Source organism: Ceratotherium simum, chromosome 15, assembly GCF_057802395.1.
Source record: "Ceratotherium simum simum isolate JZ-2026a chromosome 15, ASM5780239v1, whole genome shotgun sequence".
Lineage (NCBI taxonomy): Eukaryota > Metazoa > Chordata > Mammalia > Perissodactyla > Rhinocerotidae > Ceratotherium > Ceratotherium simum.
In genome coordinates this window covers 35666891-35691394 of record NC_141914.1, presented here as the reverse complement: position 1 = coordinate 35691394, position 24504 = coordinate 35666891, and the positions used below count along the sequence as shown (strand labels likewise).

The following is a 24504-nucleotide window of genomic DNA, read 5'->3' as shown; positions in this document are numbered from 1 at the left end:
TGGCTAATAGCCATCCATAAAGCTTCTGAGTCTACATTGTCTGTCAATGATCCAGCAGATACCAAAAAGACTCCAAAGGCAGCAAGGCTGAGAAATGTATGATGGGGCCAGATGCCTTCAACTGTCCCCTGGACCCAGAAGAGAGAAATTATGTATGAAACCAGGAGGCAAGATGAGCCTTCTCGCTTCACAGAATGGACAAATTCTCCAAGGCCCAGAGGAGGGAAGGACTCATACACATCTGCGTCAGAAAGGCTAGAACTGAAGTCATTAAATGCTCAGCCTAGAGCTCTGAGTGACAAAACAGACAGAGGAGGGAACTAGCCAGAAATAAAGGTGAGAGGTCCATCCAAAATCCCCCACCTGAGCTCCCCATGACCAGGGTCTGGAGTCTGCGGTCCCTCCTGGTGCTGGGAACTGAATGTGGGTCCACGCTCAGCTACCAGAAGCAAACCCCAGCCTCGGCATCTCCAAGACTCCACCAGCCAGCAGCCGCTCCCCTCCGTGAGCGTTTCCCACTAGGTTAAGAGTCGAGAGACCCTTTCAAGTCCCAATTCCAACACAAGGAAAGACTTCCAGAACAAGCCGATTTGACTTTTCAACATTTTATTCTTGTATTTATACAGCTATATTTTACAAGGCGGTAATGCAGTTTAGACACAGCCAAACCCTGTCTCCATAGTAGTTATAACACAAGCACGACGCAGAATGTGATGAGACAAACATTCCCAAAGAGAGCTTAGTTAGTGACAACTTCAAGTCCCTGTGTCTGCCTACACTTCAAAAAAGGATGGCGCGCTCGTCCATCGTTGAAAACTTCCATGAAAAAAGGCACCGTAGGACACGTTGTACAGGTATATACAAACCAAAAACTAAAACAAAACTACACGTTTTTCCTTCTGCAGTTTTTTTTGTTCTTTTTTTTTTTTAATACACACTTTGTAAATTGTAAACCTTCACTTGCAAAAAAATACAAATACACTGAGGCATTTTAGACAAAATATTTTCTTACTTATACAGATGCAATACTTAAAATATTCTCTTAAGTGCTCTTTCTCAATAAAGATTCTCAGATCCGTGTCTGCCTGCAGATACAAAATCGAGCCTTTAACGCAGTTTTATATTTTTAATATATCTTTTTTAGGTTTATATATATTTATTATATATATATATTTATATATTTACAACTCTGCCATATATTCCTTCAACTTTGGTTAAAAAAATTAAAGCCCTCTCTTTGATAACATACCGTTAAGTCTCTTCTTTTAAAAGAATGCACATTTACATACAAAAGAAACATCTGTTCCCACAAAACATATACATTCCTCATTTTGCAGACTAAGTCAAGTCAGAACTTTTGCCTACTCCCCAACTTCGATATAGAAAATGATTTTGCTTTTTGCTGACATGGTTCGCCTTACACATAGGAGAAGAAGCAATATTATTTTCTTAATGTTTTATGGCAGTGGGGGAAGGGGAGCTGCCTCGGCTCCCGGTCCCCACGCCCCTCCCCCCACCCCACCCCCAGCTATGATTTGCACTAGTGGATGAAAGAGGCACTACATCGTGGGATGAACATCGTAAAGTGTTACAGTATCCTTTGGGTAGATTCCGAGAAGGGGCTCGAATGGAAAGCATCAACACTCCATGCTTCAGCAGGCTTTGGGGAGCTCCGGGGGCAGGTCAGTGGCGGACACGCGGTATTGCACCTTGGTGTTGGTGATGGCGCCGTGCTTCTGGCGCAAGTGAAGTCGCAGCTGGCTTTTGTGACGGAAATGCAGGTTACACTTCTCGCACTGAAGGTAAAGCAGAGGCACACTGTTAACCGTCATCCACCCAAGAAATGTGTCATTGCTCAAAGACCTAGAAAAGGAGATTCTCCCGGCGAGGGATCGGGCAGCTCTCCCCTCTCGAAAGGCAGGTTAGGAACCCGTATGATTCCCGGCTTCTGCTAAGGGACAAGTCAGCTTTGTGCAAATATCCCTTCCCCGCTTTCCAAAGTGTTGCTCACGCTTTTCCCCTCCTTGAGATGGGTTTCCCTACCTTGACTCCACAAGTTCAAGTCTTATCCAAAAATGCAGTTCGGATGTAAACTCCTCTAATTATAAGGGCTTTCCTGAATCTCTCTAAGGTGAAAATAATCCCTCTTTCCTTTGAACCTCTGTAAGATTTCCAGCCTTGCTATCCCGTGCATTAGCATCCTTATCAGGTGGGGAATGTTTTGAGGGCAGTGACTACTTCTTACGAAACTTTATCATCTTCCTAGTACCTAGTAGAATATGCCTCTTAGGCAATTATGCAATAAATCTGAACACATTTGGACAAATGAGTTAGACCGGTTTGAATTCATGAAAATTCTCAAGTCCGGGACATACTTTAAAAAACACAGTTATATTCCTTCTTAGTGTGTACACCTTAGATAAGCTAACAAGGCATTAGCAAGTAGAGCTGTTTCTCGCTTTGATTCAATGAAAGGATGATAAGAGTTTTAGTGAAGAAGTTACTTAAAAGTCAAATGGATGACTAAATGTACTAGGGTAACCTGGATGCAATCCTGGAACAGAAAAAGGGCATTTAAGGTAAAAACTAAGAAAATCCAAATAAAGTATGAACTTTAGTTTATAATAATGTATCAGTTATGAGTTCATTAGTCGTGACAAATGTATCCTCCTAATGTAAGACCTTAACAACAGGGGAAACTGGGTGCATATGGGAACTCTCTGTACGATCTTTGCAACTTTTCTATAAATCTAAAACTATTCCCAAATAAAAAGTGTAATAAAATATGTTCATATAAAGAATTTGTTTTAAAGTAAAAATGAAAATACATTTAGAAAACTGAAAAATAAAATGAGTGGGTTGTGAGTAGAAAGAGTCCTGGTCTCGGGAGATGTGGGGCCCACAGAGTCTATGCCACTTGCTGCTGTGTGTCCTGAGTGTGTCATTTCTCTCTCCGGGCCTTGGCTTTCCTTCTGTAAAGGGACAGAGTCTATACATTCTAAAGGTCACCCTTAACTCTGACATTCTGTGCATCTAAACTTCTAGCAAATAATTATAATACCAAATATTTATTGTACTCTTACGATGTGCCAAGCACTATTCTGAACACTATCGAATTCGTTAACTTAATACAACAACTCCATGAGGTAGGTACCAGGATCAGGCTCATTTTACAGATGAGGAAATTAAGGTGCTGAGAGAATAACCAATTTGCCAAGAACAAACAGCAAGTAAGAAGATATTCACTCAAGGACTGATAAACAAGGGAATGAAAATAACCACATTGCGCAGGCTAACATTTGTGACGTGGGTTAACCACTCATTGATTCATTCCCGTGCCGTCACTACCTAAGTGATGCCATAAACCCACCAAAGGCAGCATTGCCTAGAACAGGAGTTTCCACACTCGTAAGCCATGGGGCTCTTTTTTCAAATTAAATGGAAACTGAAAAGGTGAAAGAGGTTGCAGTCTTAGTCCAGCCCTGCCCTTCGGGGTTGCAGAACCTCAATGACTGAGAGAGCACAGTTCGAAAACTGCTCATCATTTTATAGAGAAAGAAAACTGTGGCCCAGCGAGAGGGTCAGGGCTTGCCCGAGGCCTTGAAAAGGGTTAGTGTCAGAGTCAGAATAAGAACCCAGATCTCTCAGCTGCCCAGCCAATATCTTTCCCTTCTCCAGCAGAGATCAGCAAACTATTTCTGTAAAGAGCCAGATAGTAAGTGTCTTAGGCTTTGAGGGTCGTACATCCTCTAACACAACTACTCAACCCTGCAGTATAATTATAAGCAGCCACAGACAATACGTAAGCAAAATAAGCGTGGTGGTGTTCCAATAAAACTTTATTTATGGACACTGAAATTTAAATTTTATATAATTTGCAGGTCACAAAATATTATTCTTTTGATTTTTTTTAGCCATTTAAAAATTTAAAAACTATTCTAGCTCACGGAATGTTCAAAAATTAGCCCACAAGGCGCAGTTTGCTGAGAGCCTGCTCTAGAACACTACGATTCCAATGGCCCGATCATGGCATCTTGCTGCTGGCCACCTACTCCTTCTTGAAATGGACTTTTCTCTGTTTTTTTTTTTTCTTATATCACCACATTCTTCTGGTTCTCCTCCTACTCCTCTGACTGCTCCTTCTCAAACACCTTAGCTCCTCTTGGGCATGTTATAAGCATGCAGTAAGTATTTGTGGAATGAACGAATGACTCCAAAATCTATGCATCCATAGTCCAGACCTCTTCCTAAGGCCCAGATCACCTAGCCCAATACCCCCGCTTTAAAGATGAGCAAACTGAGACCTAGGCCAAGGTCAAGTAGGGTGTCTTTGAAAATCAGGCCCCAATCCAGGGCTTTTGTTCAGTGGTCGTCCCACTGTGTCCTTGAGATTGGAGCAAACAGTTCTGCTGCCCCACCCCTCCACCTCCCTGCCCCTCCCCTGGCAGCCAGTAGCCACAAGAGGCTCACGTACATGGTAAGGTTTCTCTCCCGTGTGGATTCGCAGGTGGCTCTTCAGAGTCTGAAGGTGCCGGAAACGGGTGCCACAGATTTCACAGGGATAGGGCTTCTCACCAGTGTGGATGAGCACGTGGGCACGGAGGTGGGCCACCTGAACGGGAGACCGAAGCATGAGACGCTCTGTCGGGGTGGGCTGCAGACCCCTCAGCAGCCCCCCATCAGCACGCATAGGTTGAGGGGTCCTTTCCCTACGCCCCCTGCTCACCTGTACAAATCTGGCTCCGCAGGTTTCGCATTTGTAGGGCTTCTCTCCAGAGTGAATTCGAGTATGGGTTTTCAGATTGGCTGGCCGGTTGAACTGGGCCCCACAGATATTACAACGATAGGGTTTCTCACCTATTACCAAGAGAAAGAGAAGAAGGAAAGCCATATTCAGCAGAGGTCTCCATAGTTCCTGGGCCCTGGATTTCAAAGCAAGCTGCCACGTTGGCTTTCTTTCCCATAGAAGATGTCAGAGAAGATCTGGGGTCTGCCTCCTGGCCTGCCACCCTTCTCTCACACACACATCAGCATGCCTTGCAGGCGACCAGGTCAAGAAGCTGGCGGTGACAAGGAGAAGTGGAAACAATGCCGGGCGTGGGACGGGGAAAGAGCGAGCTTCCAGGAAGCCTTAGAACCAGCTTTGTCATTAGGATTCTCTAACTGCGGGACCTGGATGAGTGACTCCTTCTCTGTGCCTCAGTTTCTCTCTCTGGAACCTGAGAATGTAGATGACCTGGGGAGGCTCTTCCAGCTCTTCGCTTGGATAAGACTGATTCAATAATCACCCTCTCACCAGGGAGATACAATCAGGAGGCTGCTTTTATTTCTCTCTTTTAGAACAAACATGCTCTTGCCCTCATGGCAGCTACAGCTAAATTCCATTTGCAAGAGAGGTGGGGCCTGAGTTGGAGTAGATGCTCAGACCTGGGAACCTAACAGAAGGGCTGAGCCTTCCTCCATGCAAAGTTTCTGGGCTAATGGACCCATTTAAAATATCGAGAGTCAACTCTGGACAACAATCAGGTTATTAGAAGCTACCTGGTAAAGGAATGTGAGTTGATAAGGAACAAGCCCTTAGAGGAAACCAAGAGGCCTTTTGTTTTTTTCTGGATTTACAAAAACTGAATCTGCTTTGCCTTTCTCAGCCTCAGTTTCTTCCCCTGTACAGTGGGAGTAACACTTCTGACGCCAGCGAAGGCAGAGAAACAGGACAGAGCATCTCAGAGGGAAGACAAAGCAGACAGAGAGTGGACGAGTCGCCTGGCGAAGACATGACAGGGCGAGGCCCCTCATTCAGGCGGGGACGGGCCCACTCCCTGCCTCACCCCACCAGGTACCAAGGCCCCGCACTGCTTTCTCCAGGATCCTCTTCCCGTTCTGCCCCGAGGAACCCTGGCAAGCTGGGGCGGGTGGGCGTGGAGGGGCAGGGCCATACCCGTGTGGACGGTCTTGTGGCTGGCGAGGTTGCCTTTGTAGCGGAAGGAGGCCTGGCATCGATCGCACTTGTAGGGTTTGTCACTGTGGGTCTGCAGCGTGTGCCTCTTGAGTGAGGCCTCCTCAGAGAAGCGGCAATCACACTCATTGCAGAAGAAGGCCCCATTCTCTGTCGGATGGTGGGAGGGGGACATCGACGTCAGCACGAGGAAGGGGGAAGGGCTCCGAGGCCTCTCTCTTCTGTAGCTACCCCCAGTGCCAAACTGAACTCTCGGCCCCCTGCCCACCCGACATTTGTAGGAGCCCAGAGCAAAGGGCCTGTGGGGGTTTTATTTTTCTTAGCATTTAGAGTCTAGTCATGGAGGAAAAAGGAGACAGATTTGAATATTAAGGTACAGAAGAGAAACACAAACCAACAGGGCCCCATATGGCCTGCAGCAGCTTGAGGAAGGCTCAGCAGGGCTCTGAGAACAGACTGTTCTTATCAGTTCATAGTTTTATTTACATTCCTACACAGAAGCCCTCGGGCAAGACCCTTCACCTCCCTGAGTCCTGTCTGTGGCTCTATCTCCAAAATCAGGATTATAAATCCCATCCTGCCTACTGTATAACACAAAGCATTACAGGAATGTAAGATATAAATCAAATTCAATGACACTGTGAGGTCACTGAAGGAGGAATTAATGGTGAACATGGTCACCTTTGTCCCCATCGGGATTTCATGTCTCCTGAACACTTCTGTGAGATTGGGAGACCAAGGATGCTGATGGAAGTAGAAACAGAGGCCCAGAGAGAAGGAAATGGAGTGCAGAGCACAGGCAAATGGCCAGGGGGACAGGAGGGGACAGTCCCTGCACTCCCAACTATGGGTCCATGAACCTGTGCCAAACCGCTCAATGTAAGGAAGTAATTTTTTTCTTTTGTTATAACAGTTTGAAAATGACATGTCATGGTGGCTTACCCCCAATTAGGTATTATTGGGCTCTACGACTGCAGCCAGAGCTGGGCAAGAGGCAGACTTTCTTATCTGGCAAAAACTGGGGATGCCAATCAGACCATCCAGAAACTTTAATTTAATAATTCAGGTCAACTAATCGAATTCAGCTACCATTAACTGAGTATCTACTCTGTGCTAGAGACTTACTAGGATCTATGGGAGATGCAGGAATGAATAATTCTTCTCCTCATAGAATGGGCAGCCTAGCAGGGTGAACTAACACGCACCCAGATCAGTAAAGAGGCTGGGTCCGGAGGGACTGAGAAAGTTCTGGGAGTTGTACAGCCAGCCCCACAAGCTACGTTTGCTGGCATGAAGCTGAAGAGGCTATTTGGTCATTCTCTGTTACCCCAGATTAACTCTAAGATGCCATCCTTGTTTGGTCAGCCTAGTTCCCTAAAAGGTCTAGAGAGGGGCGATCGACTGGTGACTTTAAATGCCAACGGACTTCCAATCAGTGACTTCTCCCAGTCGATGACAACAGTGTAAATAAAATGAAAACACAAACCCTGTGGAGCAGAGGCAGGGCCTTCCTTCTCCCTGGCAAGCAGAGGGCAGGGAAGGGACTCACCACAGCTAGAATCCGAGTACTCAGACTGGGTCTCCCCCATCTCCTCGGGGAACGTGGGGCCGGCGGTGTGGAGGCACATCTCCGCGTGCTGCGGGGACTGAGAGCCGCAGGACGTGCACTTGGGGGGGTGCAGGTAGAGTGGCGAGTGGCTCTCGCTGCTGCTGCGGGGGGAGCCTGTCAGGGACCTGCGGGTAGAAGGACAGAGGCTCTGAGCTGGAGCAGGGTGGAGCATTCTGCCTGGCCTCGATGCCATGCCCTCCTCCCAGGGCTCAGGCAAGCCCAGAGGCCCCTCTGGACCTGGGGCCTCAGCTATCCTCAAGCCTACCTCCAAACACATACACACAGAGGCCACTGACGGGGTCAAGCTGAGCCAAAACCCCACTCCAGGGCCCAGTTCTTCCCCTCAGCACTGCAGACACAGCCTCTCTCAGTCCAGGGCAAGAGTGAGGATTCCCTCTGCCACACTGATACCACAGGAGTGGCCTTTGGGATTCACGGAATGCTCTTCTACCATAGAAGAGAATCATCTCTCTTGCTATGAAAAAATATACTAAAGCTTAATATCCTTCCTTAGGCTAACTCAATCAATAGGCACTTATCTCACACCTCTAATATGCTCAGCATTGCAGGCAAGAAAAGAACACAGCCCTGCATCCATCAGAAGTGACCCCAGAACCCTGTCCAGGTAAGCCCCGACCGCAGGCCTGCCCTGCCTTTGAAATCACCTGTTGACAATGTTATTGAGCCGGCTGGCCTGTGGGATGGTAGAGTCCTCCCCGTTGGCACTGAGCTTAGTTGGGGACTGGAGGTCAAGGTTCTCGGGCTCCATGGGCGGCTGGCAGGCCTGTGGTGCAGTGTAGGCTCGAGGGGAAAGGCGGCCCAGCTCAGCCTGCTCGGGCCCCTCTGGTTTGGCATTCTGGTTGAGGCTGTTGAGCACGATGAACTTGTATTTCTTCCAGTTGCAGGCTTTGGGGTCAGTGGGGCTCTTGGCTGGAGGGGAGCCAGAGGTCTGGAGGATGCAGGCATTCTTGCTGCTGCAGGACTCCGTGGGCGAGTTAGGCTGGCAGTCGGACTTCTGGGGGCTCTGTGGACTAACCAGACCCTTCCGGTTCAGGGGTGCACTGGGGGGCTCGAAATGCAGGGCAATCTCATCCTCTGAAGAAGGCCTCTCTTCCTCCTTGCCAGCCTTGTCACAGGGGAAGTATGGGGCATTCCGGGCCAAGGGGGCAGCAGGCTTGGGGCCCTCGGCCACGCTGTAGTGCATGTCACTCCGTGCCTCTTCTGGGGCTGCCTCTTTGGGCGAGTAGATGTTGCTGTGGCATACACTGTGGGACAGCTCCATGGCAGGCCGGCTGTACTCACCAGGGACTGGCCTGGCACTATCGCAGGGGTGGGCCCGCTCCTTGGGGAAGGGATTGGCCACAGGCATCCGGGCATCGCGCAACTCCTCATCGGAGAAGAGGAAACTGCTGACGGGGAGGTGGCTGTACACGGGATAAGAGGCTGGCGGTGTGGACAGGCCACTGTACAGGCTGGGGGGAAAGGCTCTGCTCTCACACCCGGGGGCATTCCTCAGCGGCAGGCTGTTCTCCATCACCTCACGACCCCGATAGGCCATGATGTCTTGGGGCATCAGCATCCGGCTGTTCAGGAACTCTTCACGGGGAGGTTTGATGGCAGGAACCATCTCTGCTTCACTGTAGGAGAAAAAAGAGAGGAGACACGGGCCTCTAAATCAGAACTGTTAAAGATTTTACTTATTTATTTTTCCCCCCAAAGCCCCAGTAGATAGTTGTATGTCATAGCTGCACATCCTTCTAGTTGCTGTCTGTGGGACGCGGCCTCAGCATGGCCGAAGAAGCGGTGCGTCGGTGCACGCCCGGATCCGAACCCGGGCCACCAGCAGCGGAGCGCATGCACTTAACCGCTAAGCCACGGGGCCGGTCCTAAATCAGAACTGTTAAATGGATGACCTTCCAAGTGACACTGGACTATGTAACCACATTTGTGCTTGGGTCAGCTAGACATCAGGGATGGGCTTTGGAGTCGGAAAGTACTTGCAGTTACAAGGCATTTATGCTAGAAGTCTAGCAAAAGCCCACAGTTGGGGAAACAAGGCCCAGAGAAGGGAAGTGAGTTACCCACACAGTCTGTGCCTATGTAAACATGGTCTTGTAGCTTTAAGTCACATGTATGTATGTGTGTGAATCCATATAGAATGTAAAGCTTTCAGAGCCCTTATCTCATTCCCCCCATGCAAAATCCTGCAAAGCAGAAAAGGCAGGTATTATTGTCTCCATTTTATACAAATGGAAACTGAGGCTCAGGGAGGGAAGAATTTATACAATACTGGTGCCACACCAGTTTTCGGAGGGTCATAGACAAACTGGTGCCCTGTCAAAGAAAGGACTTGCCCTATATGCCCACCAGAGTCAGTGGGAAGTTGACTGTGGAGAACAGGCAGCGTCTGCCAGTGCAGGAAGCATGGCTCCGAAGCAGCCAGACCTGCTTTCCAATTCCAGCTGTGCCACTTAGCAGCTATGTGACCTGGAGCAATTTACTTAACCGCTCCAAGCACAAGGCCTGACGCAGAGAAAGTCCTCACAAATGACAGCAATGATGATCTTGCCACCATTATCACGCACCGGAGACAAAGAGCTCTAGCTGCACATACTTGAAGGGACATTATGTGGGCGAAAAATAGGCCAGCTAAACATGATCACAGTTAACAGAGCTAGAACCAGTGAGTGAAGGTTAAGGGAGCCAGATTTCAGCTCGCCATAAAGAAGAGCTTTCTAACTGTCCAAGGTAGACTGCATGGCTCTGGGAACACTGAGTTCCTGGCTCCTGAAGGTGTGCAGACAGAGGCTGGAAACGCTTCTGCTTGAGAAGGGATGCAATCACCCTAGAGCAGCTGAATCAAATGATTCTAAAGCAGTCAAGCCCCAAGTCTCTGTTCCACTTAGCAAAGCTCTTCACCTCTTTGGCTCTCAGGTTCCTCCCCTTTATTTTTTACTTATTTATTTTTTTTGTGAGGAAGATCGGCCCTGAGCTAACATCTGCCAACCCTTTTATTGCTGAAGAGGGCCAGCCCCGGGCCAACATCCATGCCCATCCTCCTCTACTTTATATGGGACGCCGCCACAGCATGGCTCGTCGACAAGCAGTGCGTCAGTGCGTGCCCAGGATCTGAACTGGCGAACCCTGGGCCGCCGCAGCAGAGCGTGCACACTTAACCACTTGTGCCACCGGGCCGGCCCCCGAGGTTCCTCACCTTTAAATGATGGTCATGTCTTACCAGCCCTCAGGTAGTGGGTTAGACCCAATGAACTCAATTTAATTCAATAAATGTCCTCTCTAGTAGGAGCAGGGTGACATAAATGATGAGTAAAGCAGCTCAGAGTCTGGTAGGGGAACTAAGGCACATATGTAAATAGTTATAATAGAAGTCTAAAGGAGAACTAAAACATATATGCAAACATATATAGATAGAAGGAAGATAGAACTTAAGATAGAAGGAAGGTCTAAAGGGCAGGCAAAAGGCTTTGGAACACTTTTTGGAGAGGAAGGGCTGAGGAACGAGCTGAGTGATAATCATAAGAACATGTACCAAGGACATCTCCTTGGGATGGCATCCCAGCTTGGCCTTGTAGGATGGGTGGGAGGTGAGGGTATATCAAGAGAATGGAAGAAAGCATGAGGTGAGGATGCACAAGACACATCTGGACAGCAGGAAGGAGTCGAGTCTGTCTAAAGTGTTAAGAGTTAATTAAGGGCAAAAGTGTGCAAAAATAGTGGAAACATAGGTTGTGGTGTGTCACAGAAGATTATTTTTTCTGTATGCACGCATCATCGAGGGTTTCTGCTCCCTTCTGATCCCTTCCATCTCCAAGGCTTCCATCTGCATGGCAGCTCACCTGCCCTTGATAAACTTCCGGCAAGTGTCCACAACATGCTCCATCTGCAGGTACATGGCTGTGGCCATCACGGCCATGATGTTGCCCTCCCGCAGATTGAGCCGTGACGTGTACATGAAGTCCAGGAGGATGCAGAACCCCTCGGGGTTGATCTCAGGATCCAGATTGATCACGCTAAGGTTGCATTTCAACTGGTCTGTGAAGATGCTGTAGAACAGGCCACTGTAAAACAAACAAATGTCTCACTAAACAGACACACAGAATCTGTCATCAATTACAGCCAGCATCAATGCTCAGCCCCTCTCCCCTAGCCCTAGCTCCAGAACTTCCATGGTAATGAATAATAGCTGCCATTTATGGAGAGCTTACTAATACTCACTTATAGAGAGCCAGAGTCATTAAGCACTTTACATACATTATCCTGTGTTCCTCACAACCTTCCAAGGTAGACACTACCATTCTCCCCCTTTACAGATGGGGGAACTAAGATCAGAGAGGTTAAGTGATTTTCTCAAAGTCACAGGACCTGTTTTCCTTTTAGTCTTAACTGCAAAGATTACTAGAGTTAAATTTAGCACTCATTTGCAGTAACTAGTTTTAGTCTCTAACTTTGGGATAAGCATTTCCCTTCTTGTTCCATCACATTATCCTTATTTAAAAAATCCTATTGTATTTTCTTGGAAGCAAGTTGGGTATTGATAACAAATAATTAAAATGATGCCTACATCTACAGTCTATGCCTACAGATAGTCCATAGACTATCATAAGGTCAATATTTCTAGAAGGTTCCAAGTCAAACTTCAAGCCACACCTCCAGGTACCGTGTGGTCTAGTAGAGGAAAGAGCACGTCAGTTCACCTAAGAGTATCTTTGTTTTATCACCTGTAAAATGGAGGTCATCATTATAACACAGGTCACTATGAAGATCCAGGGAGATGAGGTAATACAAAATTGCTCTGAACACTTGAAATACTTGACAAACATAAGAATCAGCTGGCTCACTTTCACTAACTTACATCTACTCTGAAAGACCCATGAAAATATCGTCACAGTATAAAATAAATATGGTTACAGAATAAAAGAGAAAAGATTTCAAATTAACTTGCTTAAAATATTTTATAACTCTCACTTTTCATTTTTTCCCTGGTTAACTGAAGTTATTCTCTATGTTTGCCCCAAGCACGTCCCTTCTTGAGATAGCATATGATTTCTTCTCTCTCTAATCCCACAGAACAGAAACTCTTTCTTTTCTAGAAGTGTGTTCATTCATTTGCTTCCTGGGAAGCTACTCTGCCCGGCCATGTGCTGGAGATCTGGAGACCAATGAGATGTGATCCCAAACACAACAAAAGGCCCATAGGTTCCGCCTCGCTGACGGCTAGCACCATAGCTCCGCCTGTAGCCATCCATCTTTCCCTTCCACAACCCTCACCTGCAGGCCATGAGAACCGTCTTATGGGCTCTAAACTGCTCACGGCTCACTACTATGACAACATCAGTCAAGATGTCGCGGCTCCGGAGGCGATTAAGGTTGAGAAGAACATCACTGGCATGGCGGGTGAACTGGATACAGCTGTCAGCCAGCGAGGTCATTTTGTCTTCACCTGAAAAAAAGGGTCAAAATCCTGTTAGTTCTCCAGAACCTGCTTCCTGCTTACCAGGAGTGTGAGAACAGGTGGCCCGGCCTGCTAACGTGCTGAATGCAAACTGAGGTCCCTTGAGTGGTCTGTGAACAATGCATGGCTCATCTCTGGCCACTATTCTTTACATGTGTAAAATGGGGAGAATAATCTTTACCCAACAAGTTGGACTAGAAAGTGCTTTAGGGGAAAGGGGAAGGGAATGAGTATTTGTGGAGCGTTTTTCCCGCATGCCAAATACTCTGCCAACACCGAGAGGCAGCAAGTGTGTGACAGGGGACAGAATCCATGCTTTGAAGGTTCTAATGCGACCTTTACCTTTTGCTAGCTGTGTGACTTGGAGAGGCCTGTTTACTGTTTCTGGGCTTCTGTTTCCCAAAGCGGGAGTAGTAATGCCTATGTGATTGTAAAAATTAGAGATATGTGCCTGGTGCATACTAGATTCTCAAAAATTGCAGCTATTCTCATCAGTATCTCATTTCATTATCCTAGCCACCAGCTGTCTCTCCTCTATTAGGCTTTAGAATTAATTGTTTGAATGTACCTGGAGCACCTAGCACATTGTGCCCCAATTAATTTGAACTAAGAAATGAGTAAGGGAATGCATGATCACACAACGGTGTCAAGATAGTCTAATGCAGGGGTCAGGGGGTGAGGGCTGGGAGCGATGGAGAGGGAATCAGCTATCCTTTATCACATCTAATGGAAAGTGGCAAAGTTCACAAAAACACATGCATTGGCAAATTCAAAAGAAACAGTTTGTCCACAAAATTTTAAAGCATATTATTCAATTTACTTACCCAATGCCTTGATTCACAGTCCAAAATTTTGCTTAAAACCTGCAGGGAAGAGAAAAAAGCAAACAGAAATTGATTTAACGAATGTAAGATTGTCCACTATAGTCTTATTTTAGGACACACGTATTTAGTTTTACTTTGATAGCTGCAGCCTGCCAGCTGGTGTGGTTTCACCACAAGCTAGCAAACATTTTTCCAGCTCGGCTCTCACAGAAACAACAGGCACCCGAAGCTATGTGATAATAATGTTTTTACCCTGAGTACTGGGAATGCAATTACATACATTAATTACATATACATATACATATATTTCCTTTCTCAAAGTAAAAAATGTATACCATTCAAAGGCCCTTGAGTTTATGGGAAAGAAAAAAAATAAGAAAAGTAATTCTTTCAATATTAACGAGTATGATCCTTGAGGGACCTAAACACTCTGGATGCCTTACAAAATCCACTAAAACATTACCTGTCATGTCTCAGAATGATTCTGCAAGGCCAACAGGGTCAATATCTTTATTCCTATTTCACTGGTGACAAAACTGAGCCTCAGGGGTTCAAGTGGCTTGTTTAGGACAAACAGCCAGGCAGTATTTCCTGATCATCTCAAACACTTAAGACTGAATACGGAAACTGCGGAATACAACCTGAGATGGTGTATCTACACTTTTCTTGAGAATCTTTGCCTTCTTTTTCAAAGCTTCCTCTCCCTTCCCTCCTGGGTCTAAGACCAGATATAACGCTACAAACTTCCAAGTTTGTGCTTCCCCCTACTGGTGAAAGATTTAACTGTGTGGTTTAGCTGAGAACTGGCCAGGGAGCACTCATAAAGTATGTACCCTCTCCAAATTGGTTTCTCTAAAGCAAAATAATTTAAAGTACAGGTGTAAGACTCTTATTTATGATCATATGTGGGCTGCAAAACAAAACAATATTTGAACCTTCTTTCCTCTTTTTTTTTTTTTAACATAGCCCTTTAGAGCTATTTTCCGGGTAAAGGGGCCTGAGGCCAGGGAGGTCATGTTGGGCCACATAGATGGTCAGTGGCCCGGCCCTAGATCTTCTGGCTCAAATTCCTTTCCCCTTTCCAAATCAGCCTACGTGCTGTGGAACACGCAAGACAGCACCCTGATGTGGGTGAATCTCATTTTTAAGTTTCTTCCCCCACACAAACACTTTGCCCCCATTCCAGGCTGCTGAGTCTTACCAAATGAGCACTCTAAAATGAGAGGTTTCCTTGAGTCTGTAACCAAACACTCTGACATTTCTCTGTGGTCCCAAGTGCCAGACACTCAATTTCATCGGCTTCAAGGTTAGTGTGTGCATGTGAGTGAGTGGGGACGGGGGGAAGGAAATGGGGAAAGGGAGAGGACAGAAAAAGACAAAAGAACCTATTTCCTCCTCTCCCCATCCTAACTCAAGATGGGCAGAGAGATACACTAAATTGGTCCTAACCAAAGTTCGATGATTATCTCCTCTGTAAAAGAATGCTGAAGACACATGTGAAGTTTATTTATAAACCTTCTCCTCTTTCCCCATGGAAGAGATCTCTAAACACTTCTGGAATACCTAAGGCAGTCCTTTAACCAGCTTCAGCCACTAGCTCGCTTGTGGATTTCTAGTCACTGACTTTTGGAACCACGGGAAGCCCAGATTTGCCATTTCACCTTGACAAGTGGCAATGACTCACTCCAGATAAGGAATGAAACAAACAAACAAAACAATTCCCCTGGGTCCACTGTCAGTCCGGCCCGGGCTAGGCACTTATCACCCTAAAACTCTTCCTGGCTTGGCCAAAAACAAATGCACATACACTAAGGCCCACGTCCTTATTAGGTCCACTCCTTCCTTGGCTAGCTCTGTCTTAGGAGGTCCCATAACTAGTGACTATGTGAGTTATGGTGGGTGTGGGCAATGGTGCCTCCCTCTAGATGCTGCAGGTTTGGAAGCACCACTAGCATTTGGTTTGTTTTTTACAGACCACTCAGCTCTTTCCCATCCATCATTGCATCTGATCCTCAGCCCTGATTTACTGGGGAGGACACTGAGGTTTCAGCCGGTAAGCCTTGCCCAGGATCTCAAAACCCTGTCTACTAGCTTCGGCCATCCTACCAATGCCACACACAAGACTCATTCCACAAAAACAACCAAAAGAGCAGAGCTGTCAAGGAGAAACTGACAACTCAACGGCCCAAACCGGACTCCCCCGACCCCAACCCCACCCCAGCCGCAGTAACCACCAAGTGAGAGTTAAACTTTGTCTTCTCCACCCCACACACTTTCTCTCCTCTGGTGCTTTCCCTGTGTATTTTCAATTAAGCACCTTGAGAAGAAGGCAGATCTTTTAAAGGATTTAGAGAAGAAAAAAGAGGGACATTCCCCTAAAAAAAAAAAAGGCAAAGAGAAAGAAGACAGCAGAAACGAGAGGGAGAGAGACAAGACAGGAGGTGACAGAAGAGCGAGAGGCGAGGTTAAGAGCGAGAGCGAGCCAATACGACGACCCCATCTTTTCCCTCCCTCCTCCAATCGGCGGGCGCTAGGCAGCCCCACTCTCTCGCTCACACACGTGGGCACAACCTGAGTCCTGCGGCCCCCGGGGCAAACCCGCGCAGCTTCGCCCACCCCCACCATATCATACCTGTCTGCCAGAGACCGCCCACCCCCGGGTGCTCTGCGGGCACTCGAAGCCCCTGCAGGCGCGACGGAGGCCCCGTGGTATGACCGCGGCTGCCCTTAATTTGGTTACATTCAAGTAAAACTTTTTGTGCACCTCGGTAGCTAACATTGTGTGTGCCTTTCTTTTTCCTGTTACGCCGTCAAGGCAGGGGGCAGTGAGGGGAATGGCACAGCCCTCTCATTCCCGGAACGTAGTCGATCTCAGCTCAGCGGATTTCACAGAACACTCTCTGCCTATCGCCGGCTCCAACGAGAAGTAACTTTCCAGGAAGCTACCGGCCCCGACAGCCGCCAGGATCGCTGCTTGCGCCGCGCGGGCCTCCGGGGATTCACCCGAGGAGGGGGGCTGCCCGAGGAGGCTCGCCGGGAACACGGCATACTTTCCCCTAAATACCTCGTCTGCGACAGGTCCAGGACTCTTACAGTTCACTTAATCCAACCCTTCCCCCACAACAATTTTATAAATGAGAAAAGGCAGACAAATTAGTAGGGGAGCCGGCCTAGAACCCAGGATTTCGGGTCCAATCCGAGGCTTATTTCAAGACTTCAATTTGCCCAATTCTGGCCTTTTTTGCCTGGTGCATCGTTTCTTTTTTTCTCTTTTTCTCTCTTTTTGTTTGGCCCCCTTCCCTCTTTTTTAAAGGTGTGATTAGGCGAGGCGTCAAGGTCAAAAAGATGGAGTCCCTAGGGCTGAGGGTCTCCATCCAGCGCGCCCCAGCCGGGTGAGAGAAAAACTAAACCGAAAGTCCCTTCCGCCTACGTTGGCAAGAAGGGGAGCCCAGCTCGGCTCTATTTCCGCCCAAAGACTTTAGCATAGGAGCTGCCAGGACGAACCTGGCCAGGTTTCGGGAGTTCTGAATCTCATTTCTCCGAAACGGTAGAGACATGGTTAGGATTTGGCAGAGGCCGGGAGGCAGACGCCAGGGCGCGCACGGGCGCGCTCCAAGGGTGCCTCGCCTTCCCGTGGCCTTCCTTGGAATTACAACTCCGGGGCGCCATCTACTAAGGGGTTTCAGTATGGGCTCCCAGAGGCGCTTTCGGGGGCCAGGGGTAGCGGTTGAGGGGCGAGAAACACGCAGCCTCTAAGGCCGCAGTCCAGTCCTGAAACTGGCGGGTGGCGTCACTGCGCCGCGCATCCTATTAGTGACGGAGGCGGGGTCAGCGTCGGTCCATAAAGACTGGGCCTCTTCCGCCTCATAAAATCCTTCTTTGAGGCATTCTCATCCCTTCGCCCCGTGGGATAAAGGTGAAAGCCGAGGCTGAAACAATATGGGAAGGGGTGAGAATCTAGAAAGGGAAGTTAAAATAAAGTAAATCCACTTATTGGAAATTAGGAGTCCCACGGTTCCGGGAGCTCAAACCTAATCATGTCTTACCGCTGCCTAACACTAGAGAGAGCCCTCCATCAAGGCTTGAAACCAACAACCCCCTTGTCGCCCCGCCCCTCCTTCCCATTGACCTACTTTAGACACAGTCTCCAGATTTGGAGAACACCTTCCGCCCTTCCCCCCCTCTTCTCTATCCCGGCCGGCCTTTGGATTATTGGTAATCTAATAACTCCAATAACTCGCTGAGAAATCCAAAGGAGAATCTGGAAGTGCAAAGCACTGTTTAGGGGCAAGGACGAGGAATTTTAATAAGGCTGGAGCTGCTGCAGTGAAACCCGCATCAGGGCTTCTGCCGGAGCGCTCCCTTTCTCCGCAGCGTCTCAACTAACGAGCTGTTCAGGTCTGGCCACAGTGGTCCGGCAGTAGGGGGTGGGGTCCACCTGCGGAGTCGTTTTTGTTCTAGGGGCGAAACACTCAGCGCTCTTGGCTGGGAGGCGAGAGGGTGAGGAAACGACAGGAGATGAAAGCGAATTTGATAATGCGGTGGCCTCGGCAGTCGCTTTGAGTGACCGAGGTGCTCGGGGACATTATGCCCGGACTTTCATTTCTATCACGTTTCCTGCTAACAGCGTTCTTGCAAGCCTGCAAGCTTCTAGGAAATGAAATAAAATAGAGGGATGTGTTTTATCATCAAGATCTCTAGAAGAGCTGCAGAAGGGACGTTCCTCATGCGCCCAGCTCGCGACAGCCTGCCAGAAAGGGCCGGAAGACAATGCCAGCAAACCACGTCCCCGAGCAAAGATATCTTGGCCATCCTGGCTGGACCGGGCTCGGCCTTTGCAAAAAAAAGGCTGGCGGGGGAGGGGAGCGGCATGATCTCCCCCAGCAAACAATGCCTTTAAAAATCCGATCCGGACAGAAGTCAGCCAAGGTCTTTATTCACGTTAATGAAGATGGAAGGCACTAACTGTCCTTGGAAAGGGATGAGTCAAACTTGACCGCTCTTCAAACACGTCCCCAGATTCGTTTCCAACCCGAACAGAGGCGCGTTTCTCCGACGCGGCCTCCAACAGCTCCCGCAGTGGGAGAGGCTGAACTCGATTCCGGTCGACCAGGGCGGTGGAGACGACGGCGTCCCCCGCGGGTGTGCGCGCCGGCGGTCGCTAGGGGCCGCCAGCACGCGGACGCCAGTTTGCCATCTTAAGTTTTGAGCTCCGAGAAAGAAAACTTTTCTGAGAAGCTGTTGTGGCACAAATTCTAAGAGAATTACACTCTGCCTATCCATATGAGCCCCACACACAACTGGTTGCTAGCCAAGCCACTGAACTAAGATTGGATGGAAGGGGAAGGGAGTGATGTCAGGATCCAATTGTGAGCCATGGGCGCAGGGGGGTGCACCTCCACAAGTCTAGGAACCGGGCCTTAATCACCCCCTAATAAACGCACACACCCCAAGATCTGAGACCCCCACCCCTCAGCACTACAGTAGAACTTTCATGTGTGTTATTGAAAATCTGAGGCCGTACTTTCTAAACAAATTCCTCCAAGATTGCTAAGTAACCGTTTCCAACTACGGTGACCTAAGAGGTTAAAATCATGGCTCTCTCTGAGTGCTGCTCCTTTCTCTTAGATACCTCGAAGGAGCGGAGATAAACTCGCCTTTGAGACACTGACCCGGAATTCAGAAGCTTAAAATCTGGTCCGGGTTAGGTTAGTAACTCACCATTAACAGACCCCCTCATCACGCCTATTTCCTCAATTGTAAAGAGTTATATATCCTACAGCCCCGTGGCATCCTTCCACCACCGACTTCTCCCGGGGAGAGGCTACAGCGACAGGGAGATAGTGTTCAAAACCGGTTATTTTGTGGTTCTATTACTGGAGGCAGATGCCCATCGCTGAGTGACCGTGGACAGGGCAAGCATCCGGAGGCTTTCTAATTTTCATCCATGTTACCCAAACATTGGAGGTTGGAAGTCATCCTCATTGGAGGGTGCCCTCCCTCTGTCAGTTCTAGAGCCTAGTCGGAATACTTGGGGACCCGAAGGGACGCGCTTGGCCCACCGCCCAAGGCGGGGAACTCGGCCACGATCTGCCACTAGGTGGCAGACTCAGTCTGTCCGAAAATCACCGCGCGGCCACAGCCTTCCACATCCGACTGCCCCCCACTTTTTTTTTTTTTTCTGTTAGGGGGTGGCGGTTGCCTCCATAGGCAAAGCTGAAAAACGTTTAATTTACTGGATGTAATTCCGTTCTTCTCGATGCACACGCCTCTAGTAACCATAACACGGTATCTAGAGTTGCGTTCATATATTATACATTGATTTTTCCAGCCGGAAAGGCTGAATGTATTGGGAAGAGAAAGAAACAGTACACTTGTCTTCAAAAAGCAGAAAGGCATACGACGGTATTAGCAGAGATTCCTGCCAAACGCTGGTCGACCAGCACAGAAAGTCGGGAATAAACTCCTGATCCCCACGGAGAAAAGGGGCCCTGGAGGCCAAGGGCAGGGTCCCACCCAGGCTTACAGCGCTCGGCAAAGCTGGGGGTGGGGACAGGGGGACGAGCATGGTCTTTGGTGGGGCTGCTCGTCTCAGATTGGGAGGCGGGGAGGGTTGGGAGGAGCCGTTCCTGGCTTCCAGTGGAGAAAAGAGAAACCTGCCAGCTTTGCCACAACACAGCATCCTCACTCGGATCACTGCGGCGGCGTTCCCACTTGTTGCGCAGTGCAGGAAACCGGTGCGCGCCACTCTACTTTGCCTCCCAGGGGGCTCCAAACCCAGCTATAGACCAGCCTACCATTGCCCCACGCCATCCACAAACCTCCCTCCTCAACCTACTCCGCACATTCACCACCATCAGCGCCAGCGAAACAGCAGGATTTCCAGTCACTACGGTTTTTTACACCAAAACATTCCTCCATGTCTCAACGTCAGACAAGCAGCAGAATTCAGTTGCCCTAAGTCAAGTCCAAGGAGGAAGGAGGGCCACCTCAGCCTGGAGAACTCGCCTACTTAAAGCCAACCAGTCAACCCCGCCTCGCGCCCGCGCGCACACACACTTATTCGAACTGCTTTGCCTGTTATGGCACCATCCTCGCTGGAAATCAACTTTTTTCCTCCCCATCTCAGAGATCAACTGTAAAGTCCTTTTTTTTTAAAGTTAGCTTTCTCTCCTCTTCCTAAAGAAAAAAAAAATAAAACTCTTCATAAAGTCATTTCACAATATTTTTCAAATACTTGACTTTTGCAAATACTAGAGAGTTGCACCCACCGAGGGGTGGCGCTGCCGCACCACCGCCTCTGAATCTCTCTAAGTTTTTCACAACAAAGTGGGTTGTGAGTGTGGCTACCCCGCAGGGGAGAGAGGGAAGGAAGGATTTTGACATCTAGTCATGGCTGCCATTTACTCAACCAATAACTGGAACTCTTCAAGGCTCAGCAAACGACAGCTTAAGAGTTTAGAGTCCCATCCCAGTCCACCAAACCCAGAATAAATGGGAGAGTCTTTTCAAGAAAGCACGGGGTAAAACCCTTCAACATAGCAGAGGAAAAGTCCAATTGGAGAATTCCTGCTTATTCTGGCTGCCTTCTCCTTCAAGTTGCCCAGTTTTTAGAAACAGCTTCTAGCCTTATTGTCACTATCAACAGACCCTTAAAATCAGCCAATGCTTGGGCCTGTAGAATTGGAAAATCTTCCAAATAGGATATTGGAAACTTCTATTTATAAATGGGGGGGGGATGGGAGGGAATATTTCCCATCTACAGGTTTCTATTTTGGCCTGAAAACTTAAATGCAGTCATTTTAGCAAGGGAATGCCCATCTCCTCGTGCTCTCTTTCCATTTCCTCCTCCCCTAGAGACAAATATCTTTTCTCCTTGAAAAAAAAAAAAAAGTATATATTTTAAAGCGAGAATGTGATTTCACCTTGTTCCTTTGAGCTCATGTTTGCTACCTCCAGGAATAGCGTGTGGACTAGGGCCAGATGAACTTCAACTTGGGCTGCAGATTTACGAGGTTCTGTTCCAGTGCCAAAGGCTCTTGGTAGTAAATAGTGAGCAAAATAGATACCTGTCTCCTGACGGATCTTGCCGGCCCCCCTCTTATTTTTTTAAGTTATTTATTAAAACCACACACACCTTGCAAAGAAAAAGGGAAACTGGCAGTCTCTGTAGAGGAAGCCGGTGGCATCGCTCAGAGCCACAAACTGTATTTCTAAACAGCCCTTTCCCTGGTTCCTTCTCTCCTGCCCCACTTTTTTTTTTTTTTTTCCGGACAGTAAAAAATGTATCTATTGACACTCACTTAAAAAAACAGAGAGAGAGAGAGAGTAAAGCATTACAAGATTTTCCTCCTGGAAACTATAAACTGATTGGAAAAAAAAATCCATAAACGATTAAATCAGTTTCCTGGGGGAGATGACCAGCTCTCTGAGGCGGGTCAGGGACCCAGTCACAGCTCTGGACTTTCAGCACCCTGTTTGGGGTCATTTCCCCGGCTCAGCTGTCAGGACCCCCACCACCAACTCAACCATTGCGAGAAAGGGGGCACAACATAAAAGGGGTCTTTTTCATTCTTTTTTTTATCTACTGGGTAGTGTTCTTGTTTTCCACGAGGGAGCTTTAAAACTCATTATTGCAACACTAGTTCCATTTTTCGCCAGAGTTCCAATAACACGGTATCATAAAGGCAACGCAATCCACAGATCTCAAGACATTTACCGCGGTCAATACATCCGGCAGCGGGGTGGCCCCTCGCTCCCGCTGCCCCCGAGCGCAGCCCATTTCCGAGGCTCCAACTCCCTACCCGCTCCCGCCCCGGGCCGCCGCCGCCGCCTTCCCCCATTCCTACTCCCTCGAGGAGAGCCACAGGTTGCAAATCCAACCAACCTCGCAATACATTTTTGCAAAATCACTCACAAAGATCTCCCCTTCGCGCCCGCGCCCCCTCCTCCCGCGCCAGGTCCCCCAGCCAGGGTCACAAATTGCCCTTCTCTCCTCCCGGGTCCTGCACATAGGAACGCGGGCTGGGGCTGTTTGTTTTTCCCCTCGCCCAGTGCAACTACCTCGGGAATCTGAAGGCTGACGTCGGCTACTCTCCGGCCCGCAGTTATCTTTTTACAAAGCTTGCACCATGGGAAAAATAAAATTTAGGAAAGAGGGGAACAGCCATTGGGAGCTAACACCGAGTCACGCAGCGTCCAAAATACAAACACCGCGACCGCCAGAACTCCCGCCACCTTCCCGCTCGGCTGGGCTGTCCTGTTAAGGTTTCCGGAGTCCCCGCATGCTGAACGGCACCGCAGGTGCAAACGCGCACCCCTTCCCCACCCACCCCCCAAATCCCTGTCCCGCCATCAGCCTCTCTCCGGAGGATGGGGAGAGGGAGCGCGCGGGGGTTCCCGACTCCCTCGACTGCAACCAAGAAAGAATAATTTTCAAAGTATTCAACATCCCCGCCCCCAGGCAAGCTAAACCTCCCCCAAAACACAGGAGAAGGGGACACCGAAACACTCGGATCTCCTTAAGAAGATCACGGCTCTGAAAAGAAATAGTAGAAACGATACTTCATCTGGGTTTATGAAAAGAAGAAAAAAAAAACCCGAGGAGTTCGCGTGCATTTTTCCTCCCAAATCTCGCCTCGGAGGCAGGGAATCTAGAGGACCGAGGCCGGTGGAAGGGAGCCAGCGGGGCGAGCGAGCGGGCAGCCTCCCTCCTCGCCTCCCGGAGTTACCAAGAAGGACTGGAGAGGGGAAGGAAGGAGAGGCGAGGGAAAGGAGGAGGGAGGGAGGGAAGGGGAGGCAGGAGCGAGGGAGCAAGGAAGGCAGTTTGCAAGCGAGAGAAGAAGGGAGAAAACACAGCCGCGCGAATCCAGCGAGATCACAAGCCGTAGGCAAGCAGCAGCAGAAAGAGCGAGAGCGCGAGCGCGCGTCCTCTCCGCCGTCTGGGGCCAGACAGCCCCCAGACTTTCCCGAATCACCCCCCAAACACTGTCTCGTCCTCTCTGCTCCGGCCGCCCCCTAATTCCCCTCCTTCCTCTCCTCCACCTCCTTTTCCAAAACCAAAACAACACAAGGGAGGGTGGCAAAAGCCTCCCCAAACCGGCCGATTCACTCCAAGGCAGCAAGAATAAAATAATAAATATATAAAAATCTATATCCTAGAATGGGAGAGACGTGGGACTAATCTTCGGCATTTATTTTAACACCTGACAGCTAGAATAAATAAATATATACATTTATAACAATAGATACACATAGGAAACTTGGAGCCAAAGCATTTGGCAAGAGCGGAAAAAAAAAGAATTAAAAGGTAAAATAATGATCATGAGCAGCGGCGGCGGCAGCGGCACCAGCGGCAACAGCGGCGGCGGCGGCAGCAGCAGCAGCGGCGGCAGCAACAGCAATAATCACCTGGTGTCCGGCCTTTCCTAGAAACTTCTTGCATCACCACTTCTAAGAACCCCAGTTCTAAGAATCAACAGAGCTCAATTCTCGGAATTTGAGCTGAAGACTTTACCACTGCTACGTGGCAGGGGAGGACTCGGTGTCAGCTCTCCGGGACTTTTGCCTCCTCTGGCCCATAAAAAGCCTTCCAAGCCACAAAATTTTCCCACTATCCGGCATATTTTGAGGCCCACACAGG

General features: G+C 48.7%; 1 protein-coding gene across 2 annotated transcripts; it reads right to left on the bottom strand.

Moving 5' to 3' along the window:
* Nucleotides 1-589: 589 nt before the first annotated feature.
* Nucleotides 590-24331, bottom strand: BCL6 (BCL6 transcription repressor). 2 transcript variants are annotated; one of them, XM_014783092.2, is made up of 10 exons: nt 24273-24331; nt 13863-13901; nt 12855-13026; nt 11423-11644; nt 8231-9202; nt 7506-7690; nt 5939-6106; nt 4727-4857; nt 4475-4612; nt 590-1796 (listed from the first exon to the last, which is right to left on the bottom strand). In XM_014783092.2, exons 3-10 carry the CDS (start codon nt 13013-13015, stop codon nt 1653-1655), a joined length of 2121 nt encoding a protein of 706 aa, XP_014638578.1. In that variant the 5' UTR covers nt 13016-13026; nt 13863-13901; nt 24273-24331; the 3' UTR covers nt 590-1652. The 2 variants fall into 2 exon arrangements, with proteins under 2 accessions (XP_014638578.1, XP_004424641.1); XM_004424584.3 differs by lacking the exon at nt 24273-24331 and adding an exon at nt 15064-24250.
* Nucleotides 24332-24504: the final 173 nt, after the last annotated feature.